The 19,832-nt window shown below is 58.5% G+C and overlaps 2 protein-coding genes across 3 annotated transcripts in view; one reads left to right on the forward strand and one right to left on the reverse strand.

The window, feature by feature from the left end:
• Positions 1 to 1,411, forward strand: part of KCNT1 (potassium sodium-activated channel subfamily T member 1) — a 70,466-nt gene extending 69,055 nt beyond the window's left edge. Inside the window, exons 30-31 of the mRNA XM_079926727.1 lie at positions 61 to 145; positions 258 to 1,411. Coding sequence (XP_079782853.1) covers positions 61 to 145; positions 258 to 378 — 206 coding nt within the window. The 3' untranslated portion in view covers positions 379 to 1,411. The remainder of the gene's footprint in view (positions 1 to 60; positions 146 to 257) is intronic.
• A 9,420-nt stretch (positions 1,412 to 10,831) lies between these two features.
• The window catches only part of CAMSAP1 (calmodulin regulated spectrin associated protein 1), a 55,281-nt gene continuing 46,280 nt past the window's right edge, over positions 10,832 to 19,832 (reverse strand). The window contains exons 13-18 of one of the 2 annotated variants that reach the window (XM_079927739.1): positions 18,903 to 19,039; positions 18,577 to 18,785; positions 18,187 to 18,289; positions 16,644 to 16,759; positions 16,092 to 16,210; positions 10,832 to 12,713 (exon numbers count right to left, since the gene is read on the reverse strand). In XM_079927739.1, the coding sequence (XP_079783865.1) occupies positions 12,411 to 12,713; positions 16,092 to 16,210; positions 16,644 to 16,759; positions 18,187 to 18,289; positions 18,577 to 18,785; positions 18,903 to 19,039 (987 nt within the window). In that variant the 3' untranslated portion in view covers positions 10,832 to 12,410. Of the gene's footprint in view, positions 12,714 to 16,091; positions 16,211 to 16,643; positions 16,760 to 18,186; positions 18,290 to 18,576; positions 18,786 to 18,902; positions 19,058 to 19,832 lie in introns of both variants that reach the window. The other variant, XM_079927738.1, reaches the window with a different exon arrangement.

Below are 19,832 nucleotides of genomic sequence, written 5' to 3' on the forward strand. Positions count from 1 at the left end.
AGAGCGGAGGTGGAGGGGGGGTGCTGAGTGGTGACTGCGCGCTGGGCCCTGTCTCCGCAGACGAGATGAACGACCAACAGAACACCCTCTCCTATGTGCTCATCAACCCTCCACCGGACACGCGGCTGGAGCCCAACGACATCGTGTAAGTACCGGGTCCCCGGACAAGTGTAGACACCTGCCCATCTGACGCGTGGGCGTCCAGCCCAGCCTCCCAGACGCTGGGCGACATCAGGGACCTCCCGCCCTCCCCGCAGGTATCTCATCCGCTCCGACCCCCTGGCCCACGTGGCCAGCAGCTCCCGGAGCCGGAAGAGCAGCTGCAGCAACAAGCTGGCTTCCTGCAACCCCGAGACGCGGGACGAGACGCAGTTCTGAGCGCCGTGTGGAGCCCTCCGGGCTGACCTCGTCCTGCCAGGGTCCGTGGGCCACGTGATGCATGAGTGCAGGGCCCCGACCCCCGCCTGCCGCCCAGCCCAGAGCTGCTCCCGGGACTGGACCCGGTGAGGGCCGAGGCTGCCCCGGGCACTACCAGATGCTGGTGGGAAGGCTTTTTAACCTGTTTTTACAAATCTATACAATCCCTGGCCCTTTGCACAAACGCACCGCAACTCGTGACCGGGTCTGGCCGCAGTGCAGGGACAGGAGCCAGGCTGGACCGCAGAGGCCCGGGCCGGGGGCTCGCACCGGAGCAGGAGAGCACACTGCAGCCCCTGAACTTGCCCGTTTCCACGGCCACGGCTGGTATTGATTCCTGGGCCTTGCCCACAGCTCTCAGCAAAGCCACGGGGCGGTGGGCCACCCCTGTCTGCCCTGTGGGTCCCCTGTGGTCTCACTTGTGAGGGTCTGGCCCAGAGTCGGGCCGCAAGGGTCTCCGGAATGGTGAGGCAGGCACGCGAAGGGAGCCTTTTCCAGAAGGAAATGAAAGCAGGAGGGTCCGCAGCGCGGCCGAGCCCCTGGCAGGGGCGGGGCAGGGGGGCTCTGGAGAGTTGCCAGCAGCCTGGGCTCGCTAGGAGGGAGGCGGGGCTGCTGTGAGACCCCACAGCGGCCCTGGACTTTGGGGAAGAGAATCAGATGACGGCCTTTTCCTCTGGTTTTACGCTGAACTTTCGCAGCCGCGCCATCTGACCTCCTTCTAACACCAGACCTGAAGCACAATTCAGCCGCTGGGCTGCTAGCAGGCCCAGCCTCCGCGCGCGGGACATTCCTCCTCCTGAGGGAGGGGCTCGGGGCGCCGCCGCGGCTCCCGTGTGACTCTCTCTGACAGGTGTTGCACGCTCAGTGCTGGAAACTTCTATTAAACGGATGCATCCTGCAGACGAGAGGATTGCTTGTAAGGCCTCCCCTCCGAGACCCAAGCTCGGGGCCTGGGTCTGCCCCAGCCGCCCCGTGTCAAGGGTTAGAGACGCTTGCTCTGCTCCCCAACCCACTGGTCCCCACAGGGAAGCCCCTACCCCAGGGAGATGCTGCTGGCCTGAACCTTCCCGAAAAGCAGGAAGCAACTCAGGTGGTGGCGGGGACGGGGTCCAGGAAGGCTCCCTGGCGAGTTGCCTGGCCCTGGAGCCCGGCCGTGCCCAGGAGGGATGTGTGCCCCTCGCCAGCACAAGGCAGCCGTGTTTGTCTTGGGGTGGGGCTCCCGCTCCTACAGAGAGTATTCCCAGAGGCTGGCAGAGGAGCCAACGCAGCCCCCCACCCGGGGGGGGGCGCACACGGCTGCTGGAGGGGCCTGCCCTGAGGGAGGGGCACACGTGCAGCTCCTCTCCCCCACGCTGGCCGCCTGGGGACACTCCCTCCCGCCCAGAGAGCGTCTGCCTGCCCAGGGGATGGCGCAGGCTGTGGGCAGTCAGGAAGGGGGCTGACCGGGCTTGGGAGACCCCAGGGCCCGTCCCAGCAGGGTCAGTGGCTCCTGGGGTCCTGCCAGCGAGCGTCCTCTCCTGCACCTGCCACGTCTCCTGGCACCCACGCTCCAACTCCCTGAGGGGAGGGGACCCTGCTTGGCCGCTGGACCGGGGGCTCCAACCAGGTGGGGCTGCAGCCCCTGGAATCCCACACGGGATCCTCAGGAGTTGCCTGACTTGAGTCTGGGGTGCAGGGGACAGGCGGTGAGAAGTGGGGTTCATCTCCAGACCGGGCTGCACACTCATACCCACGGCTCAGTGCAGAGGGCCCAGCGGAGGCTGGAGACCTGCACCCAGGCGCCCTGACCGAGCGAGTAGGGAACATTTCTCAATGTTTTGCCAAGTTTTTCAAACATAACAAAATTAGAGGAAAACCTCTGTTTTATTTATTCCTATAGAAAGCTGGTCAGGACAATAAGGCCAGCAACGTGCTGGCCATTCCGGCTTGTCAAGGGCGCAGGGCCTGGGAACACCGGCTTACGGTGCCTGCTCGCCCCACCCCGGAGCCGAGCGTTCACAGGCAGACGTGCGGCAGGTGCAAGTGGGCGCCCAGACTCGGGGCGGCCGCCCAGAATCTCACAAAGAAGTGCAACTGGCATCTGGGGGACGAAAAGATACGGAACCATAGCAAATGCTTACTAAAGCCAGAGAAGGCAGGAAAAGGGAGAAACGAAGGACGGCGTGCACAGCACAGCCCTTCGCCCTAAGTCCACCTGCCAAGAGAGGAAGGAGGCCCCTCCTCGAGACGGCGCCGGCCCGCCCCGCGCCCCGGGGGCCGGACACGGATGCACGTTCGGCCTCCGCAGGACCACAAGGCGGGCACCCCACGACGCTCTTGGCCCTCGTCTCGACCCCGGTCCACACCCAGTGGTCTCAGAGGCGCCTCTTTCTTTTGGCGGCAGCTGTGCGCCCTGATGAGTGGGTCTCAGAAGAGCCGCAGCATTTTCCTGGGAGATGGGCGAGCTACGGCTTCCTGCGTCCCAGGGTCCCCCGACAGGCGTGCAGGCTGGGGTCTGCCGTCCAGGACCTTAGTCCGGCCGCCCTGAAGGCAGCCCCGCCCACCTGGGGCTTGCGGGGCTCGGCTGGGGCCTCCAGGGGCAGGGGCTGGGGGAGCACCCCCGGCATTCCAGGCCCCCAGGGGCGGCCAGATGGCCAGAGCCCCCTTCGTCCTCAGTGACATCCGCAGGAGCTTGGGGCCTAGCGCGGTGGTCTCAGGGAACTCACAGATGCCTAGAGCAGGCCCTCCAGGCGGGACTGTCAGAGACAGTCTGTTCCATGGCCCCGGTCACAGAGCGCAGGGCTGGGAATGACCATCAGGTCCTCCATGCCCCGGGCACCCTGCATGGGCCCCTCCAGGTACCCTCAAGGGCCTGCCTGGGGGGCCGGGGGGGGCCACGTAGCACTGACCCACACCCTCTGCAGCCCTTCTGCAGCCCCCAGCCTGGCGCGTCACTGCTGGCTCCACGAGGCCCGCTGGACCTAGAAGTGCGGTCCAGGGTGGCTGCACCTTCCTCCCTCCAGGAAGACACCCTTCCTGGCAGCCCGGCCTCCATCAGGGACCTGACTGTGGCTGAGTTCCCAGCAGGCCCGAGGCCTTGCCTGTCAGGGGCAGACGGCTTCCCTCCCAGGTCCCGAACTCAGGCCGCTGCCTGCAAGATGGAGAAGCAGCAGACCATCCGTCCTTCAGGGAGGGGCCTTGGTCAGGACTCGGCCTCGCCCTCCTCTTGGGCGCCTGGGCAGCCTCGGGGGCCGGGCAGCCAGGAGGAGGTGGTTCAGGGGCACGAGGTTTGCACTGGGGAAGCGGTGTGAGCGTGTGGAATGGGGGGGCAGAGCCCGTGTCCACCCCTGACGGTCTCGTCATGGCACTCTAAGACCCCTGCCTGGTCTGGCTGTGGGGTCCCTGTCACCCCAGGGCCTGTCCCCTCTCACGAGGACTTGGGCAGAAGGTGCAGCATCACGCCGTGGGCTGAGACCTGCCTTCCCGCCATCCCCAGGCAGGCTTGGGGCTCTGAGGCTGCAGGCTGTGCCTGGTCCCGCTGTGGGCCCTGCTCTCCCACCAGGGAGGGACCCTCAGGCTTGAGCCTCATAGTTTAGGAGACTGTGGTGGGGGGCGAGGGGTGCAAGATGAGTCTTGGATCGAAAAAGCCCCTCTACCCAGGACTATTCCACACCAGCCTCCCCCAAGTTCCGAGTGACTGAGGCCCAGGTTAACAACGTGGGTTCACGGTGGACCCCCATTCTGGCCCTGGTCACCTGCAGGGAGACCACCCGGCCCCTGCAGATCCCTTCTCTGGCGGGGACCCCTGGTCAGGGGGGAGGGTCCTGGAAGGTGTTCAGGGAACCTGGCCCCGAGGCAGGGGTCCTCGAAGCCAAGCACCACACCTCCGGGGTCCCTCTGGGTCATGCTGGGGAGGACGGCTCACCCAGGCCGCCTTCCTGCTGCCCCGCGCTGTCCCAGGGACCCGGGCCACAGCCCCCAGGACGGCAGGGGCTCCACACTCGCTGGGCGTCTGCCGCAGCCCGTCGTCCTACCCATCTCGGGGCCGGCGCTTCAGGCCAGCAGCTCCAAGAGTCCAGACGGAGGGGGCCCGTAGGAAGCTCAGTGACCACCTTGGCTCTGAGGCAATCCCTGTGGCTGGTTCCCGGCTGCCCTGCTGCACAGGGGGGTTTGGGGGTCTTCCCAGGGGAACTCCTCCCCCAGGGCCTCCCCCAAGAGCTGGCGCTGAGGCTGGGTCCTCACTGAGGCTGGACGGGGAACCAAATAAGGCTTTAGAAACACTGCTTATCACAACACCAAAAAGAACGTGAAGAAGTGCTGAACGGGTAAGATAATATACAGAAGATAACATAAATATGTTTTAAAACTTACTTTCTGTATATTATTTAGAAAAAGACAGATGACCCAGCAGGAAGGTAGGCAGACAACTTGAAGAGACATTTCACAAAAGAAGAAAATCAAAAAGACCAACAAAGAGATGGAAATATGCTCTACTCATCTGTAACCAGGGAAACGCCAATTAAAAACACTAAAAGGGGGGCTTCCCTGGTGGCGTGGTGGTTGAGAGTCCGCCTGCCAATGCAGGGAACACGCGAGCCACAACTACTGAGCCCACGCACTGCTACTACTGAAGCCCGCGCACCTACAGCCCGCGCTCCGCGACGAGAAGCCACCGCAATGAGAACCCCGCGCACTGCAACGAAGAGTAGCCCCCGCTCGCCGCAACTAGAGAAAGCCCATGTGCAGCAACGAAGACCCAACGCAGCCAAAAATAAATAGATAAATAAATAACACTAAGAGAAGGGGTTATATTCCAAACACCAACAGTAAAAAAAAAAAAAAAAAAAAAGGCCACACTTTGGCATATATGCTGCTCCCATAATGAAAGAATCCTGTCTAGATTATTTAAAAATCTTCTATGAATCTGTAAGAAAAAGAACCACCCAGTTAGAGAGGCCCAATTGAAAGTGGGCAAATGACCAGGAATCTCCCAGAAAGGGAAGCGTGAATTTGCTCCGTAGACACTGAAAAAATGCCTCACCCTCACGCCAGGGGGCGCCCAGTGACACCAGCAGGACAGCCATGGGATTCCGTGTGAGCCCGCCGTGCACCCGCCGTGCCGGCCCGAGCAGAGCCCCCGCACCCCCAGACCTGCTCTGAGACCCCAGGGCTCGTGGGCTCAGTCCCGCAGGTCGGACTCCCCGCCACGCCACCCCCAGTGGGACTGCACCCCGTGTGGGCGGAGGGAGCTGCAGTCCACGTGGAGGCACGTGGCCCTGCTCACCTGCTGGGGCCCAGCCCCTCCCAAGCCCAGACGACAGGGAGACGGCAGGCACCTGAGTCAGGGCTCCTTGTCCTGGGTCCCCAGAGCCAAACCCTGAATCAGCAGACGGCACCCCATGGAGAGTCCTCTGGGGATTTTGTGGGGGGTGGCGGCCCACCTGCAGACCCGGTGCAAGGGGTCGGCACCTGGTGACTTTGAACCTCGGGCTTAGTCACACCTCCAGGACGCCCTAAGTGACCGTGACCGGCTGTTCGGGGGTCAGCAGTGGGCTTCACTTCCCGTGACCGCCCTGCTCGATGCACGTGCTGGTCACGAGCGGGTCCGGAAACGCTTCAGTTTGCATGCTGGTCGCTGCACTTCTAACACTCACCACCTGTTCCTGTGCTTTCCTAGGAGGACTTTCATATCTCTGCCAATAAAGACGGTTTGGGCTTTTCTTTTCCTACCTTTAAACCTCCTGTTTCCCTGTCTTATTACAACGGCTCAGACGTCCAGGAAAGCCCTGGCTACTCACTGTGACCACAGGCAAACTGGCCTCCACCCTGACTTAACAGTGAAACACTGAAAGTGTCCCCAGTTAAGTGTGGGGCTCGCTGGAGGTCTCTGGCGGGTATCATCAAATTACGAGACTTCTAACGGCAACGTTTCTCATCGTGAATGATACATATTGAACGTCATCAACTTTTTTTTACGTGTGGTTTCCCTCTTACACCCAACGTAAACTACACTTTCTCACGTTGAACCTTTATTCCCATTTAAACACTGCTGAGCATAATGTCTGAGTCTGGGTTCATCTTAGTGTTTTATATTCACCAGCAGGAACTGGGGCATGATTTCCGGTCCCTGTGTCTCTGGCCAGGCTTTGATGCAGAGAAACCTATGCGTCACTCTACTGTGTGTCCGTGCACAGCACCCCTACCTGAGCCTCCTCGCGCCTGAGACGTGCCCTCTGCCCCGCCCCCAGACACACCTGAGCATCTGAGGGCGTCTCCTGGTCAAGGACGCGGCACAGTCTGCGTGGCAGCACTTGCCCTCCTTGGTGGTACAAAATAGTGGCACATCTTAAAAGTAAGGACGTCTTAGACCAGCAAACACGGGTCCTTCCAGTCGCCCGTCTCAGAGGCTCCACGAGGACAGGGCACCCAGGGGCCGCTTGCTGACGCCACCCGCCCCGCGTGTGTGTGACGTCCGAGTCTGCGGATGCCCGGGAGGGTCTGGAAGCGTGGACAGTGGCGACCCCCTGGGCACTGGCACCGGGGGTGGGCAGCCTGCAGCTTCCCCTGGTGTGATTCTCAACTGTTTACCGCATTTGATGCTTTCAAGGAGTACGTTATTTTATAAACAAACAAAAGTAACATGAAACAGAATTGTCCGGAAAGCGGGGCTTTTTTGTTCATTTGATCCATTTCTAGCCCAAGGAGAGCGTCTCCAAGTAAGGAGCACTACCCGGTGTTTCCTCAAGGGCGGCGCCTTTGGGCAGAGTGGGTTCCAGGCAGCGGGAGGCCTGGCAGGAGCGGGGGGCGGGGGGGGGGGCGGGGCTGCCCTCACTGAGGGCTGCCCGCCCTGCGTGAAACCCCCTTCCCCCGCCCCAAGTTCCAGGGCGAGGCCTTCCCCTTGTACCTAGTTCTACGCAGCTGAGGTACCGCCTCCCCGGGGCTTCTAGAACGAGGTCTGCAGCGCCAGTGTTTACGTGAGGGCCTGGGCGCTCAGAAAGCCAGACCAGACGCCCCGGTCCCGGCACCCAGATCACCCGTAGGTCTGTCTCTAACATGGTCCTGCCCGACTTCAGGGTGGCTGCCCACTCCTGCCCTTCCCATGGGACCACACCTGGCACCAGACGGTGAGCAGGGCTCCAGGTGAGATGGGCCCCGCCCCGTTCCCCAGTCCACGTGGGACCGGGCAGTGGCCTCCACATCCCCGCGTCACTGGGCTCTTGGCCCCACCCTACACCCCATGGGTCCCCGGGATTTGTGACGCAAACGTCCCGCGAGATCATTCCACATCCAGGTGCAAGAGCAAGGGCTTGGCTTCCCGCAGCCCCAACCCGGCAGCAAGTTTAACCAACTTTCACCAAATGTCCAGCTGGTGCCGGCAACATGGCCCGAGGGCCGAGAACAATAAAGGGAGACGCCCCCGCTGCCCCCAAGAAGCCCCGTGCCCGCCCCACGTGCCCTCACCTGGCCGGTCATCTCCCCCCTGACCCTCCCAAAGCAGCCACGTCGTCCTAAGCAGGTGACACCTGATGCCTGAGCCCCGTGGATCCCGCCCGGGAGGGCTGCCCCTCTGGCGCAGCAAGCAGTCCTTGGGTGAGAAATCTTCGCACCCACAGGACACAGGGCGCTCGCGAGCTGAACAGGAGGCTGATGTGAAGAAACACACACAAAGATAACAGCGCGTTTTCCGCCCCGCACACACTGGCTTTTGCAATGATGCTTCTGCAGCTGATCGACTCCTACTGGCAGTTCCGTGCCTACTACGGAAACCGCACGAAGTAACCATTAATAAATATACTTTAGAAGCAAAAAACTCTAGGGAGAACTTTGGTGACAAATACTGAGAACCACTCATTTAAAAAATGAGAATGAACACTTTGCCAAATTTTATCAAGCTCTGTACCTGGGATCCGTTTGCTTTTCTGTAGGTACGTTCTACTTCAATTGAAAAAAAAGAATAAGGGTTGTATTGTGACGAAAACAACAAAAAACTCACCACCTAGAATTAAAAGGGCAAAAAACCAAATTGTTTCTTGCACAAATGGAGACTAGAGAGGTTTATCAGTTCAACTGAAAATAACTGCTTTAAAAAAAAAACCGAACGCACACTTTAAATTCAAGTCCTGAGGCTTCAGCCTCTGCCTGGCGGTGCTGCTGACGCCTTCTGTATGCTCAGAAACTCCCATCACAGGATCCTGACCTGGATGAGCAAAGAGCACGCATGGTCCAAGGCCATCCGAGCCCCCGTCTCAATGCCTGGTCCTTGGAGCTGCAGGCTTGTCAATTTAACCCATCCCATCATTACAGCATCTCAAACTGTAAACGGGGAGCGTGTGCGCAGCCGAGGCCCAGAGTAATGGTACCTCAGGAGTTCCAGACATCAGTCACCCAGTGGAAACACAGGCCCAGAGACGTGACTCCAAGGCCAAGGTTGCTAGCTTCTGACCTTCGTAATAGCACCAGCCTAGACTTCACTTTTATGGGAAAGTCGGTTTTTATGCTGTTGCTATTTCTTTGCACCGGCGGCGACCCCAAATTCTCATTGCCAAGAAAGGGTTCCCGTGAAACAAATCCTTCACAGATTACATCCGGGCTTGACGACGTGGAGCTCAGGCTATAATTTTTACTACTCTTTGTTCAATTATTAATTCCCACTGTAAGTGGCTTTTCCTTGCTATCTAGGAAATCACGTGGATACGGTAACTCGCTCTTTCTAAAGAACAGAGAACAACGCAAGGAGTGGAGATCACCCCCTCCTAGATGAGCACAGGGAAGGGTAGGGAGACAGAGGGGCCCCGCTTCTTCCCAGGGCAAGTTCTGCCCCCGAGATCTCGAACGGTCCCCACAGCTCGGGCCTTCGCATGGAGATGCAGTCAGGGACAGCCCGGAGAAGGCTCCAGACCGCGGCAAGGCGCCCCCAACCCCTGCAAGAGACGGCCAGGCGGGATGCCACCCGGACGCGTTCTGCTCCCCGCCAACGCTGGCGGACTTGGCCGTGACCTTGACGCAGAAGCGCAGCCCATCCTCCCCGCACGCAGAGCCCCCACCAGAAACGAGGGCCACAGACTGGGAGGGGGCTGCCTACAGCCGCTCGCTCCCGCTTCTCAAAGGCCAAAGCGCGTTTTACAGAGTAGGTCAGCATCAATCAGGAAAGGCTGTCCAAGTTCATCTGAACAGGAAATTTCATTTCAGGGACTTCCCTCCCCAAGTAAGAACTACAGTTTCAAAAAAATAAAAGTATACCCTAGGGGCTTCCCTGGCGGTCCAGTGGTTAGGATTCCACGCCTCCACTGCAGGGGGCGCGTGCTCGATCTCTGGTCGGGGAACTAAGACCCCACAAGCGGTGCAGTGCAGCCAAAAATAAATAATAAGCAAAAGGAGAGAACACACACACGCGAAGTATAACCGAGACATAACTTCGGAATTATTCCATTTTGCAGTTTGCCAGAGCGAAGAACACAGTTTGGGTCCAAACAGCCTGATCAGACACTGCCCTGCAGTGACGTGCAACGTCAGAGGACACATGGGAAAGACGGTCCGTCCGCCTCTGGCGTGTGCGAGCGTCCACACCCCCCCCGCCACGTACGCACACTCACGCACACGTGTGTGGGGATAAGTTAATACATCTGCACATAGATTTGTAACTATGGGGCTCCCTCACCGCACTTTTATTTGGGCTCCTGGGATCCCAGCTCACCAGCAAGGACTCATACATGAACCTCGTCACGTGCTCAGCCATGCACGCAACACTTTCTTCACCAAGTTAAATTCTAAATGGGTAGACGGGCGGCTGGTCAGAATGCCGAGAAGGAAAGACGTACCACCCCCCACCGTAAGAACAACAGGGAGCCCTACGAGGCAATGAACGACTTCACCACCACCAAAGCCAGAGAGGACTGAAACTCTCCACCACGGAAGGGAATCCTGCGTCTGAAACTTCCTGCGCCGCACAGGGGGCCCGCGGGGAGCGTCCGTCCCCACGTCCCGAGCACTGGTCCCCTCCCTGGCTTAACGAAGGGCACAGAGCACCACATGCAAACAACCTTCGCAACGCCCCACAGGTTGACTGACTGTATCAGAAAACCCAGAGTTCACCCAGAACTTTGGTAGGAACGAGCTTTCCAGCACTGGGCCGGGAGCGCCTCTACATCTTCACTGAAAACCATCAAATTCCGCTGACTTCAACAGGACTGTTATAAAATGACGGAGAAGTTGTCACACGTCTTGTCCGCATAAAGGAAGAAGTTGCAAAGCGTCCCTTCTCTAGAAGGATGTGATTCTCTAATAAAAGGGACGTTAGTCAACTAGAAACCACAGGAAATTTCTCTACAGCAAGGAGCCGGGGACACTGACCGAGAAACAAGTCACGACGACCTCACGCAAACGTGACCATAGAAAGCAAATTAGGTAATTACTTTATTACATCTTAGTGCTTTCTTAAAATAAATATAATAATATAATATACAACATACAGTGAGAAATAAAGCACACGTGTGAACGGCATAGTAACAGGAAAGTTCACTCAGGACTGTTTAATACTCAGCACTGGAGAAACCGCACAGCTTCGTTACCTATTTACAGACAGAGCCGCTGGCTACCGATATATACAAACCCGACCGGGAGCGGGCAAGGCCCTGCCGCTTCTGCACCACGTTCCCTCCATCCTCATGGGCACAGTCCGCTCACCTCTTCGTCTAAAATTACCAGTATACTTTGTCTTAACTGTTTCTCTCCACTGATCTTCAGTTTCTTTCTGCAGTTTGAGATAGATTCAAGTAACACTCCCAAGAAAATATGTGCAAAACTAACATGGGACTCCAGAATCTTCCGGCAGTCGGGTCAGCTGGTCAGTTGTACAGGTGTCGGCAGACTTCCGGTGCCGTGCGGAGGCCGGGCAGGAACGTCTGGTCCGGAGAAGCCCTAGTGACTGTCAGGGCCGCCGTGGAGAGAACCCGGAGCATTCCGCTGACCTGGAGCTCCGAGACGGCCGCAGATAACCCCTTTAATTGTCTTTACGCAGGCGACACAACGAGATGCTCTATCTAACCCGAGAACCGCACGCTTCCTGCTCCTCCAGAAGCAAGAATCAGGACGGGTGAGTGACGACGTGATAGAAACACTAAAAGAACCGTCCGCGTAAGTGCATCGCCTTTTAAGAGAAACATGCTCAGAGTGAAAAAGATTCTACTTTACCAAAATCTGTCTTTATTAAAGTGAACAAATCGGGAGCACACCATCCCAAACGTAATGAACGCGGGCTGTAATCGGCTCAGCTTTTCCTATTTTCAACTAGGCAGGCACCAGCGAGAGTACCATTCACCATCCTCGTGATCGCGTGTCGGCGAGAACCCCTCCGTACTTGTAAACGTTATTTTAGCAGAAGACAGACTTTGCAGATTTCAGTGCTTTTAGTGAACTGGTATTTTCAGTAAACCTTTTCTGAGCAGCAAGGAACAAGAATTTTTTTCAGAAATCTTAGAATTGGATATAAACGTTGGCAGTAGACACAATCAATAAATATACAGTTTCTCAAATGAAAACGACTTCCCCAACACGAGCTCCTTCCCTACAGACATTCAAAAACCCCGACCCAAGATCGAGTCTCAGTCCTATCATCTCGCGAGATTACAGCTGGCCAGCAAGACGGCTGTCAGGTCATGTGCAAAAGGGGGTGAGGTGAGAGGCAAGAAAGCAAAGGAAATCACTTTTAATTTACACCGAAGGAGAACTTCAAGTAAAAGGAATCCGCTGCCCGGAGCTCCTGGGCACGCGCCCCTCGTCTGGGAGCCTCCGCGTAGCAGTGACCACAGCAGCCGCGAGCTGCTGGAAACGGAGCTGAGTCCTCACTCCAGCTCCACCTGCCGTCCTGCGTGCTGGGACCTAAGGGAGGGTTTTCTCGTGTTGTCTAGAAGTCTCTCTGAAAAAGGTCTGTGATTCTGCACACTTCGTACCCAAAAGGATGAAAATAATAAATATCGACCTGGCCGGCGCGTCCTCGGACTCCTGCCGCACCAGGGTCATTTACGAGTCTGCGTCTTCTTTGGCACCGAGGGCCGCTTGGGCTGCCACAAGTGGTTATGAATGGTGAGCGCGTCCACGCTGACGGACATGGTTTTGGCCGGGATCAGGTTAAACTGTTTTCGGTCTGAGCTGTATTTATACAGTTTGTCGATCATCTTCTTGGTGATGCTCTTTGGCCCCGTGCCAGTTAGTTTGTAGATTTCTTCAGTGTCAGGATAGTAGCAATAAAGTGCCCTGAACTGGCAGCCAGCATCACGAAACAGTATGATGTAGTGATTCGCGTCACACTTCTCCAGCTCCTGTGTGGAGGGAGTGAAGGAGAAGAGACAGGGAACGTGAGTCCCTCCCGCAGTCACACCGCAGCATCCACCGTCCTGACCAGGAGGCCCGCGGCCAGCTAACCGCCCACCCCGGGGCAAGCTTTCTAGGACACAAAGCTATGGGCTATCTGTTCAGTGGAGCACCAACTACCACTGAGAGATTTTACTTCAGTCCAGGTACCCAAGGAAAAAAATGCTTTTAACATTAAGTGAAAAATCACATGAAAAGACGCTGGACATCATTAGCCATCAGGGAAATGCCAATCGAAACCACAGTGGGGGGCTTCCCTGGCGGTGCAGTGGTTAAGAATCCGCCTGCCAATGCAGGGGACACGGGTTTCAGCCCTGGTCCGGGAAGATCCCACATGCCTTGGAGCGACCAAGCCCGTGCGCCACAACTACTGAGCCTGCGCTCTAGAGCCCGCGAGCCACAACTGCTGAAGCCCACGCGCCTAGAGTCCGTGCTCCGCAACAAAGAGAAGCCACCGCAATGAGAAGCCTGCGCACCACAACGAAGAGTAGCCCCCGCTCGCCGCAACTAGAGAAAGCCCGCGTGCAGCAACGAAGACCCAATGCAGCCAAAAATAAGTAAATAAAATAAATTTAAAAAAAAGACAAAGTTCCATTTAAAAAAAAAAACAAACCACAATGGGGGCTACTTCCCTGGTGGCGCAGTGGCTAAGACTCTGCACTCCCAATGCAAGGGGCCTGGGTTTGATCCCTGGTCAGGGAGAGAACTAGATCCCACATGCATGCAGCACCTAAGAGCCCACATGCCGCAACTAAGACCCAGCACAACTAAACACATAAATATTTAAAAAAAGAAAAAGCCACAAGGGGGTAGCACCCCATGCCCACTAAGCTAGAGTCAGCGCAGGTGCTGGTGCGGAGAAGCAAGCGCTCATCTTCCGCGGGTGGAGGGGAGGCGACAGCCTCTGTGTCGGCCAGTCAGGCGGCCAGTGGTTCAAAACGTCACACAGAGTTACCACGCGACCCAGCAACTCTTCTCTCAGACACCCGAGAGAAGCTGAAACACGCACGCACGTAAAACCTGCGCACAAACGCTTCCAGCCGCGTTACTCGTAACGGCCCAAAGTAGAAACAATCCAAACGTCCATCAGCAGGTGAAAGGATAAACAAAACGGTCCAGACGCACAACGGGAAGCTGTTCAGTCTCAAAAAGGAACAAAGCGCCACCACACTCGCTACAACTCGGAGGAACCTCGGTAATATCGCGCCGAGCGGAAGAAGCCGCCCCGAGAGGCCACCTCAGGCGTGAGTCCCTTCACGGGACGTGTCCAGAAGAGGCGAACACACAGAGCGGACCGCAGACCTGTGGGGCCGGGCGCCGGGGGCGAGCGCGGGGAGCGGCCTCGGTACAGGACCCTTCTGCGGGGGGCAGCTTCTGGGATTAACTGGTGACGGCCGCCGCCTGGGGACAGACTGAGCAGCCCTGAACTAGCACTGAAGGGGGGACCTCGCGCTGCGTGAGCGATCTCTCGATAACGCTGCCGCAAAAGAACCTGAGGCAGGCACGACCGTCAGTGCTTGTTACAGCGTCTGCCGTACCGTGTGCTCAACTCGAAGAAATCACTAACACAAAAACATTTTAAAACAGATTCTCCTCGTGCTTGAAAATGTCTAGTTTCGTTTTCTACCCCTGCAGCTCTCTGAGCATGGGCCAGGGTTCCTGACACCCTCTCCGGGTCTCTGCTTACTACGTTATCTGCCTCTTCACCCGCCCCTCAGGGTACAATGCCATTGTCCAGCGGCCACGGGACACGTGGTCTGTAACAGACAGACTCGGAAGCGGGTCACACCCAGCTGTCTTCTACGTAGCCAGGAGCTAAAAAGATTCGTATGATGTAAAACAATGCCACTCTTCTCACTGTTTTTGTTTTAGAAAACTAATTTTTCACAAATAGATACTATTCTTTTCAGAATCTAACAGGCTTGTTGTTTTTTAAAATAAACAAATATATTTATAAAATTAAGAAGAAAAAGCAAAATTTAAAGCTGCAAGTATAATACTGATTTCAACGACATAAAAACCGTTCAAACGTGAACAGAACTAGAGACGCAAAGACACATACAGGCCCCCGGGCCCCACCCTCCGCAGGCTCACCACGGCCCCGCCTCCACCCTCTCGCACCGCACCCGTCCCTGCCGGCAGCCGCTCAGGAGGCCGGTGGCTCACGGCCGTCCTCTGCCCACAGCTGCATTCACCCCCTCACCCAAGGCAAAGCCAGGTCCCCTTCGGCCCACAGAGGCCCGACTGGAGCTGCCTCATGACCTCTGACCCCCAGCTCCCCGCTCCAGCCCCAACCAGGGGATCAGTCCCACCTGGAGCCCGTGCGCCTCCCTAGATCTGCGGGGCACCCTCCCCGCTCCAGGCCTCTGCTCAAATGACACCTTCGAGTAAGACCCACTGACCGACCAGCCTACTGACCACTGCAGCCACCCTCGGGCCCGCGTCCTGCTCCCCTTTCACTCTTTCCAGACCGCGGCCAGAATCAGCACCACCCACTTTTGTAAACAGGTTTTTGGGGACCGAGCCGCCCTCTGGTCAGTCTGTGGCTGTCCTCACGCTGTGACAGCACAGACGGGCAGACCCGCCGGCCTCCAGAGTTTCTCGTGCGACTGCTCTGTCGCGGGGCCGCCTCGTGCCTGGGACCGTCAGCTCCACAGCCAGGCCTTCGCGTCTGTCTGCTCCTGGACCAGCCCAGAGGCTGGAGCAGCTCGGTGACACGTGAGTGGAGAGGAGCCCCGCGCCCCACATGCTGCCCCTAGCCGGGGCGTCAGTCAGGTCACGGCACGCAGTCCTGACCTGGACCCTCCTTCCACATCTTCTACCTGCTGAGGCCACCACCACTCACCGTTAGTGACCGAGGGCTGCCGCCCCCGGGGAGCGAACAAGTCAACCCAACAGGACAGAAACGACCAGCATTTTGCCCCAAACTCCCACTTCTCCAGCTCAGAGCTGGGGTCCCTCCTGTCTCCACCCGACACCACCTCCGACCCCCCCCCGCAGACACCCTGCCCTCAACACCTCAAACTAACTCAAGAAATCTCACCCACTGCCACTGCCCCGCCCCAGAGGGCCTGCCCTGGACCCCCAGCCCTGACCCCAGTGCAGCCCCCTCCGTCTCGCTGGTCTGAATCCCGCTCTTCCGCGGGGCCGTCCCAACCGCGAGGGCCTGGGACACGAGTGTCCTGCGTGTCCTCACACACGAGTCACACACGTGCAGGACAGCAGCCTCACGTGTCAACAATCGGGATGCTCTCCTCTAGAAAGAGCCCTCATTTATAAACACCCTTATCCTACATAAAAAACGGGGGGTGAAATTCGATACTTGCCTCTAATATCGAATTCTTGTGCGGTTCGTTCACCTTTCCGGCCAGACAGCAATGGGATATGGCGTTGTGAATAATCGGCTTGTTGGATTTGCTGCTAGGCTCCTTAAACAGCTTGGGACCTACGAAAAGCAGGCCAAGATTTGCAAAATTAATATTCACAGCACACACACACACACACACGCAAGAAAGGCGGCAATTCTGTAGAACCAAGCAGCGGGCAGGCTGAATTAGGGATGTTCGTAATTTTTTGAAAATGGGAAGAGCCACTTCGAATCTGTGACAGAATTCTAAGTTACAGATTTTAAATAAACTAAGGAAAAGACTACAGTAAGTAATAATTTATTCCCTTTCCAATTTTGGTTTCTTTGATTAAAAACAAAAAGAAACCAAGAAAGAGTAATTTTTAAAAGCCTATGGTTCCAAAGTGCCCAGGACGCCACAGTGAGCCGTGGGCTGTGCAGACATAAGGGCGCGTCACCCACTGCGCCCGGGCCCCGCCCCCCACCAGGCCCCGCCCGTGCGCCCGCGCCCCACAGAGAGCGAGGCCGTCACCTGTGTACTCGGCCACCGACGCAAGGGAGGACGCGGCGGACGCCGTCTCCCAGTCTCTGTCCGTGCTCCGGCTGGGGTTGCGGCTCAGGATGGGCAAGGCTTCCAGGGACTCGACTCTGCCGGGGAAGAGGACGGGGGCGGGGCTGGGAGGGCGGCGGGCACGCCTCCTCTCGCCCGCAACTGGCACCGGCTGGAGGGATCCTGCCCCGAAACGGGCCAGGCTGCACCATCGGCACACGAAGGGCCATCGGCCGCGGCAGGAGGCTGGCGGCAACAGTGGGGAGCGCAGCCGGTGCGCTCTCTGGAGAACACGATGACAGACTCGGGGCAAGACACCAAGACCCCGCCCACCTCGGGCACCAGAATGACCTCATCAGGGAAGGTTCGCCCTCACGCTCAGCCCTGCTGGCGTGGGAACCAGAGGACCCGGTTTGGGCCATCTGCACCGCTGCCAGACAAGGGACGGGACCCCGGGAAGGAAGGACGGGCAGAGAGGGCCGAGTCCCAAACCCCGGCAGGTCTCAAACGACTCTCCAATCCCTGGCAGGCCTGAGCCGCGTCCCTGCAGGGCCGTCTCCGCTGAGCGGGACATAGACGCTCATGCACGAGAGGCGGGTGCGGGCGCCGTCCGAATCCAACCCCGGTACCCGACCGCCTGGACAGAATTCCAACCAGAATCCAGAATCCCCGGGAGGTGTCCTCCACAAAGCCCCGGCGACAAGAAGCCACCAGACGTGTGGAGAGGATGAAGGACAGGAGGGGACCCTGCCTACCAGGAGGCCAAGCCCACCCGTGCAGGTGGCCGCTGAGGCCCGTGGGCAGACGTTCAGTGCCAGCGACAGGGTCCCCAGGCCTCCGCCCAAATTACTCCTTAATCACAAAGGGAAATTCTCCAGCACCCGTGGGAAAACAGCACCTTAACCCAAGTCAAAGTGACACACACAACAGGCTGCGCTGAGAAAGACACGTCCTCCTCTCTGGGGTGTTCCCGCCAAACGTGCACAGCCTGGACCTAATCCTGGGAAACCCACTGGGGGACGGGCAACAAAATAACCGGCCCGTACTCAGCAGAAGCGTCAAGGCCCGGGAGGACAAAGGAGGGCGAAGGCCTGTTCTGGACAGAAGGGACACAGTGACTCAGGGCGACCGTGGTCCCGCACGGGCCTGGGCTCTCAAGGACACTCTGCCAATCGGCCACGGCGGGCGTGGACTGGGGACCTAATGGCAGTGCTGGTTTGATGACTGTGGTGACACAAGCCCACGTCCTTGTTCAGAGAACGTGCGCTCCAAAGCGTTTAAGGATAGAGAGGATGCCACCAACTTACTCGTAAACGACAAAAACGAAAACGCGCGCAGGGCCGGGAGGACCAGGGGACAGAGGACAAAAACGTCGAAACGTTTCGCTCATCGGTGAACCTCGGTGAAGGGCAGCTGGGTCCCGTGACATTACTGTCACGGCTCTGGGCGCCTGAAGCTGCACCAACATCACAGCACAGAGCCACTGCCCACATGGCGGCCCGCCGCACGGCCCCCGGCCCCTTACCGCTGGGAAGGCGTGCCCCCCGAATGCACGCTCTCGGGCTCTGTGGTCGCTGCGGAGGCCAAGGACAGGCTGGAGCCCGACTGGGCCCGGCTCAGGTCATCCGCTGCCAGAGACAAGACAAGACAAGCTTTCATGACACGCGTGTTTGGCCCGCCAGCCACTGACCTGTGCAGCAGGAGCAAGAGCTGGGGGCCCGATGCCAGCGGGACGCGGGGCCCCAGGCTGGGACCCTCCCCGCGCGCACGGCTCCCACCACCTGAGGACCCAGCGCTCAGTCCCAACCTTCCCTTCTGTGAAACGGGAGAGCCCCCTGCAGCCCAGCCTCGCGGCTTCGGGAGAACTACAGTGGCTCAGGGCCGTGAGGGGGAGGGCCCCGCGCCGCGCGCTCACGTGGGGGGGTGCTCTTGGGTCCCGAATCGCTGCCGGGCTCCTCCCGGTGCACGGACTTGGGCCGCGGCTTCCTGGGCCTGGACTTGGGTTTCCCCAGGCCCTGCTCCTCCAGAATCTGCTGCTGCTTCCGCCGCAGGTACTCCTGCTTGATGAGCTCCCGCCGCGCCTTCTCCTCCTCCTTGCGGATCCGATCTTCCTCCGCTTTACGCCTGCGGGAAGGAGCGGCCAGGACGCCCTGGTCACGCCAGCGCCGCGCCGCGGGAGGGGACAACAGACACGGCCACGCCGACCGCGTGCGGCGCCCGCCGGGCACCCGGGCCACCTACCGTGCCTCGTCTCTCCTGAGCTCGACCTCCACCTCCAGCTGCTGCCTCCGCATGCGGGCCTCCTCGGCTTTGCGCTGCTGCTTCAGAAGGAAGGCCGCCCGCTTCCTGGCGAGCTCGTCATCCGCCTTCTGTTCGTCCTGCAGGGCAGACGCCACCTACAGCGGGGCCGGGCACGACCCCCGAGGGTCCCCAGCACTGCCGCCCCCGGCCCTCCACGCACCCCAGGAACATGAAACGCTTCCTACTCCTCGTAACTGATGGGTGAGCGAGCGTCTCTCTACAGACACGCTAAAATACAAACGGGAGGCAAACCGCGCCCTTGGAGAAGCATTTAGTCTGCTGGCACTGAACTCCGTTCGCCTTAAAAACTGCACTTGTAACTCCACAACAGGAGCCAAAACCCAGACGGGTCATCTGTCTGTTCCCAATTTAAGAGCACAAACGTCAGGCAAAGGCCGTGCGTGTCTCCTGAGAAGACGGCCCTCACAGCTCCGTGGTGTGTCAGCCACCTCCTAAGCGCCAGGACAAAAGGAGACGCTATCAAGACAGAAGGGGACCTCACAACTCACTGCTGTCTCCTGAAGGAAACGCTACAAGAAAGGCACTGAGAGAAACAAAAACGTTTCCGAAAGTTTCTACGCCCGCCGGGACTCTAACGGGGCGAAGCAAACCTTGGCCCAAAGGCCAAGTGCAGCCCATGACCTGTTCTGCAGACTGCGAACTAAGAATGCTTTTTCACTCTTAAACGGTTGGAAAACCATCAAAAGAAAAACATTTCGTGACACACGAGAACAAGTCAGAACTCCCATTTCAGGGCCCAAGGTCAAGGTCTGCTGGCGCACGGCCAGGCTCCCGCAAGCAGGCGCTCCCAGCGGCTTAGGGCGAGTTGGGTCCTTGCGGAGCCCACGCGGCCATGAAGCCGCATGCGTC

The sequence above is a fragment of the Stenella coeruleoalba genome, assembly GCF_951394435.1.
Source record: "Stenella coeruleoalba genome assembly, chromosome: 7".
Classification (NCBI taxonomy): Eukaryota; Metazoa; Chordata; class Mammalia; order Artiodactyla; family Delphinidae; genus Stenella; species Stenella coeruleoalba.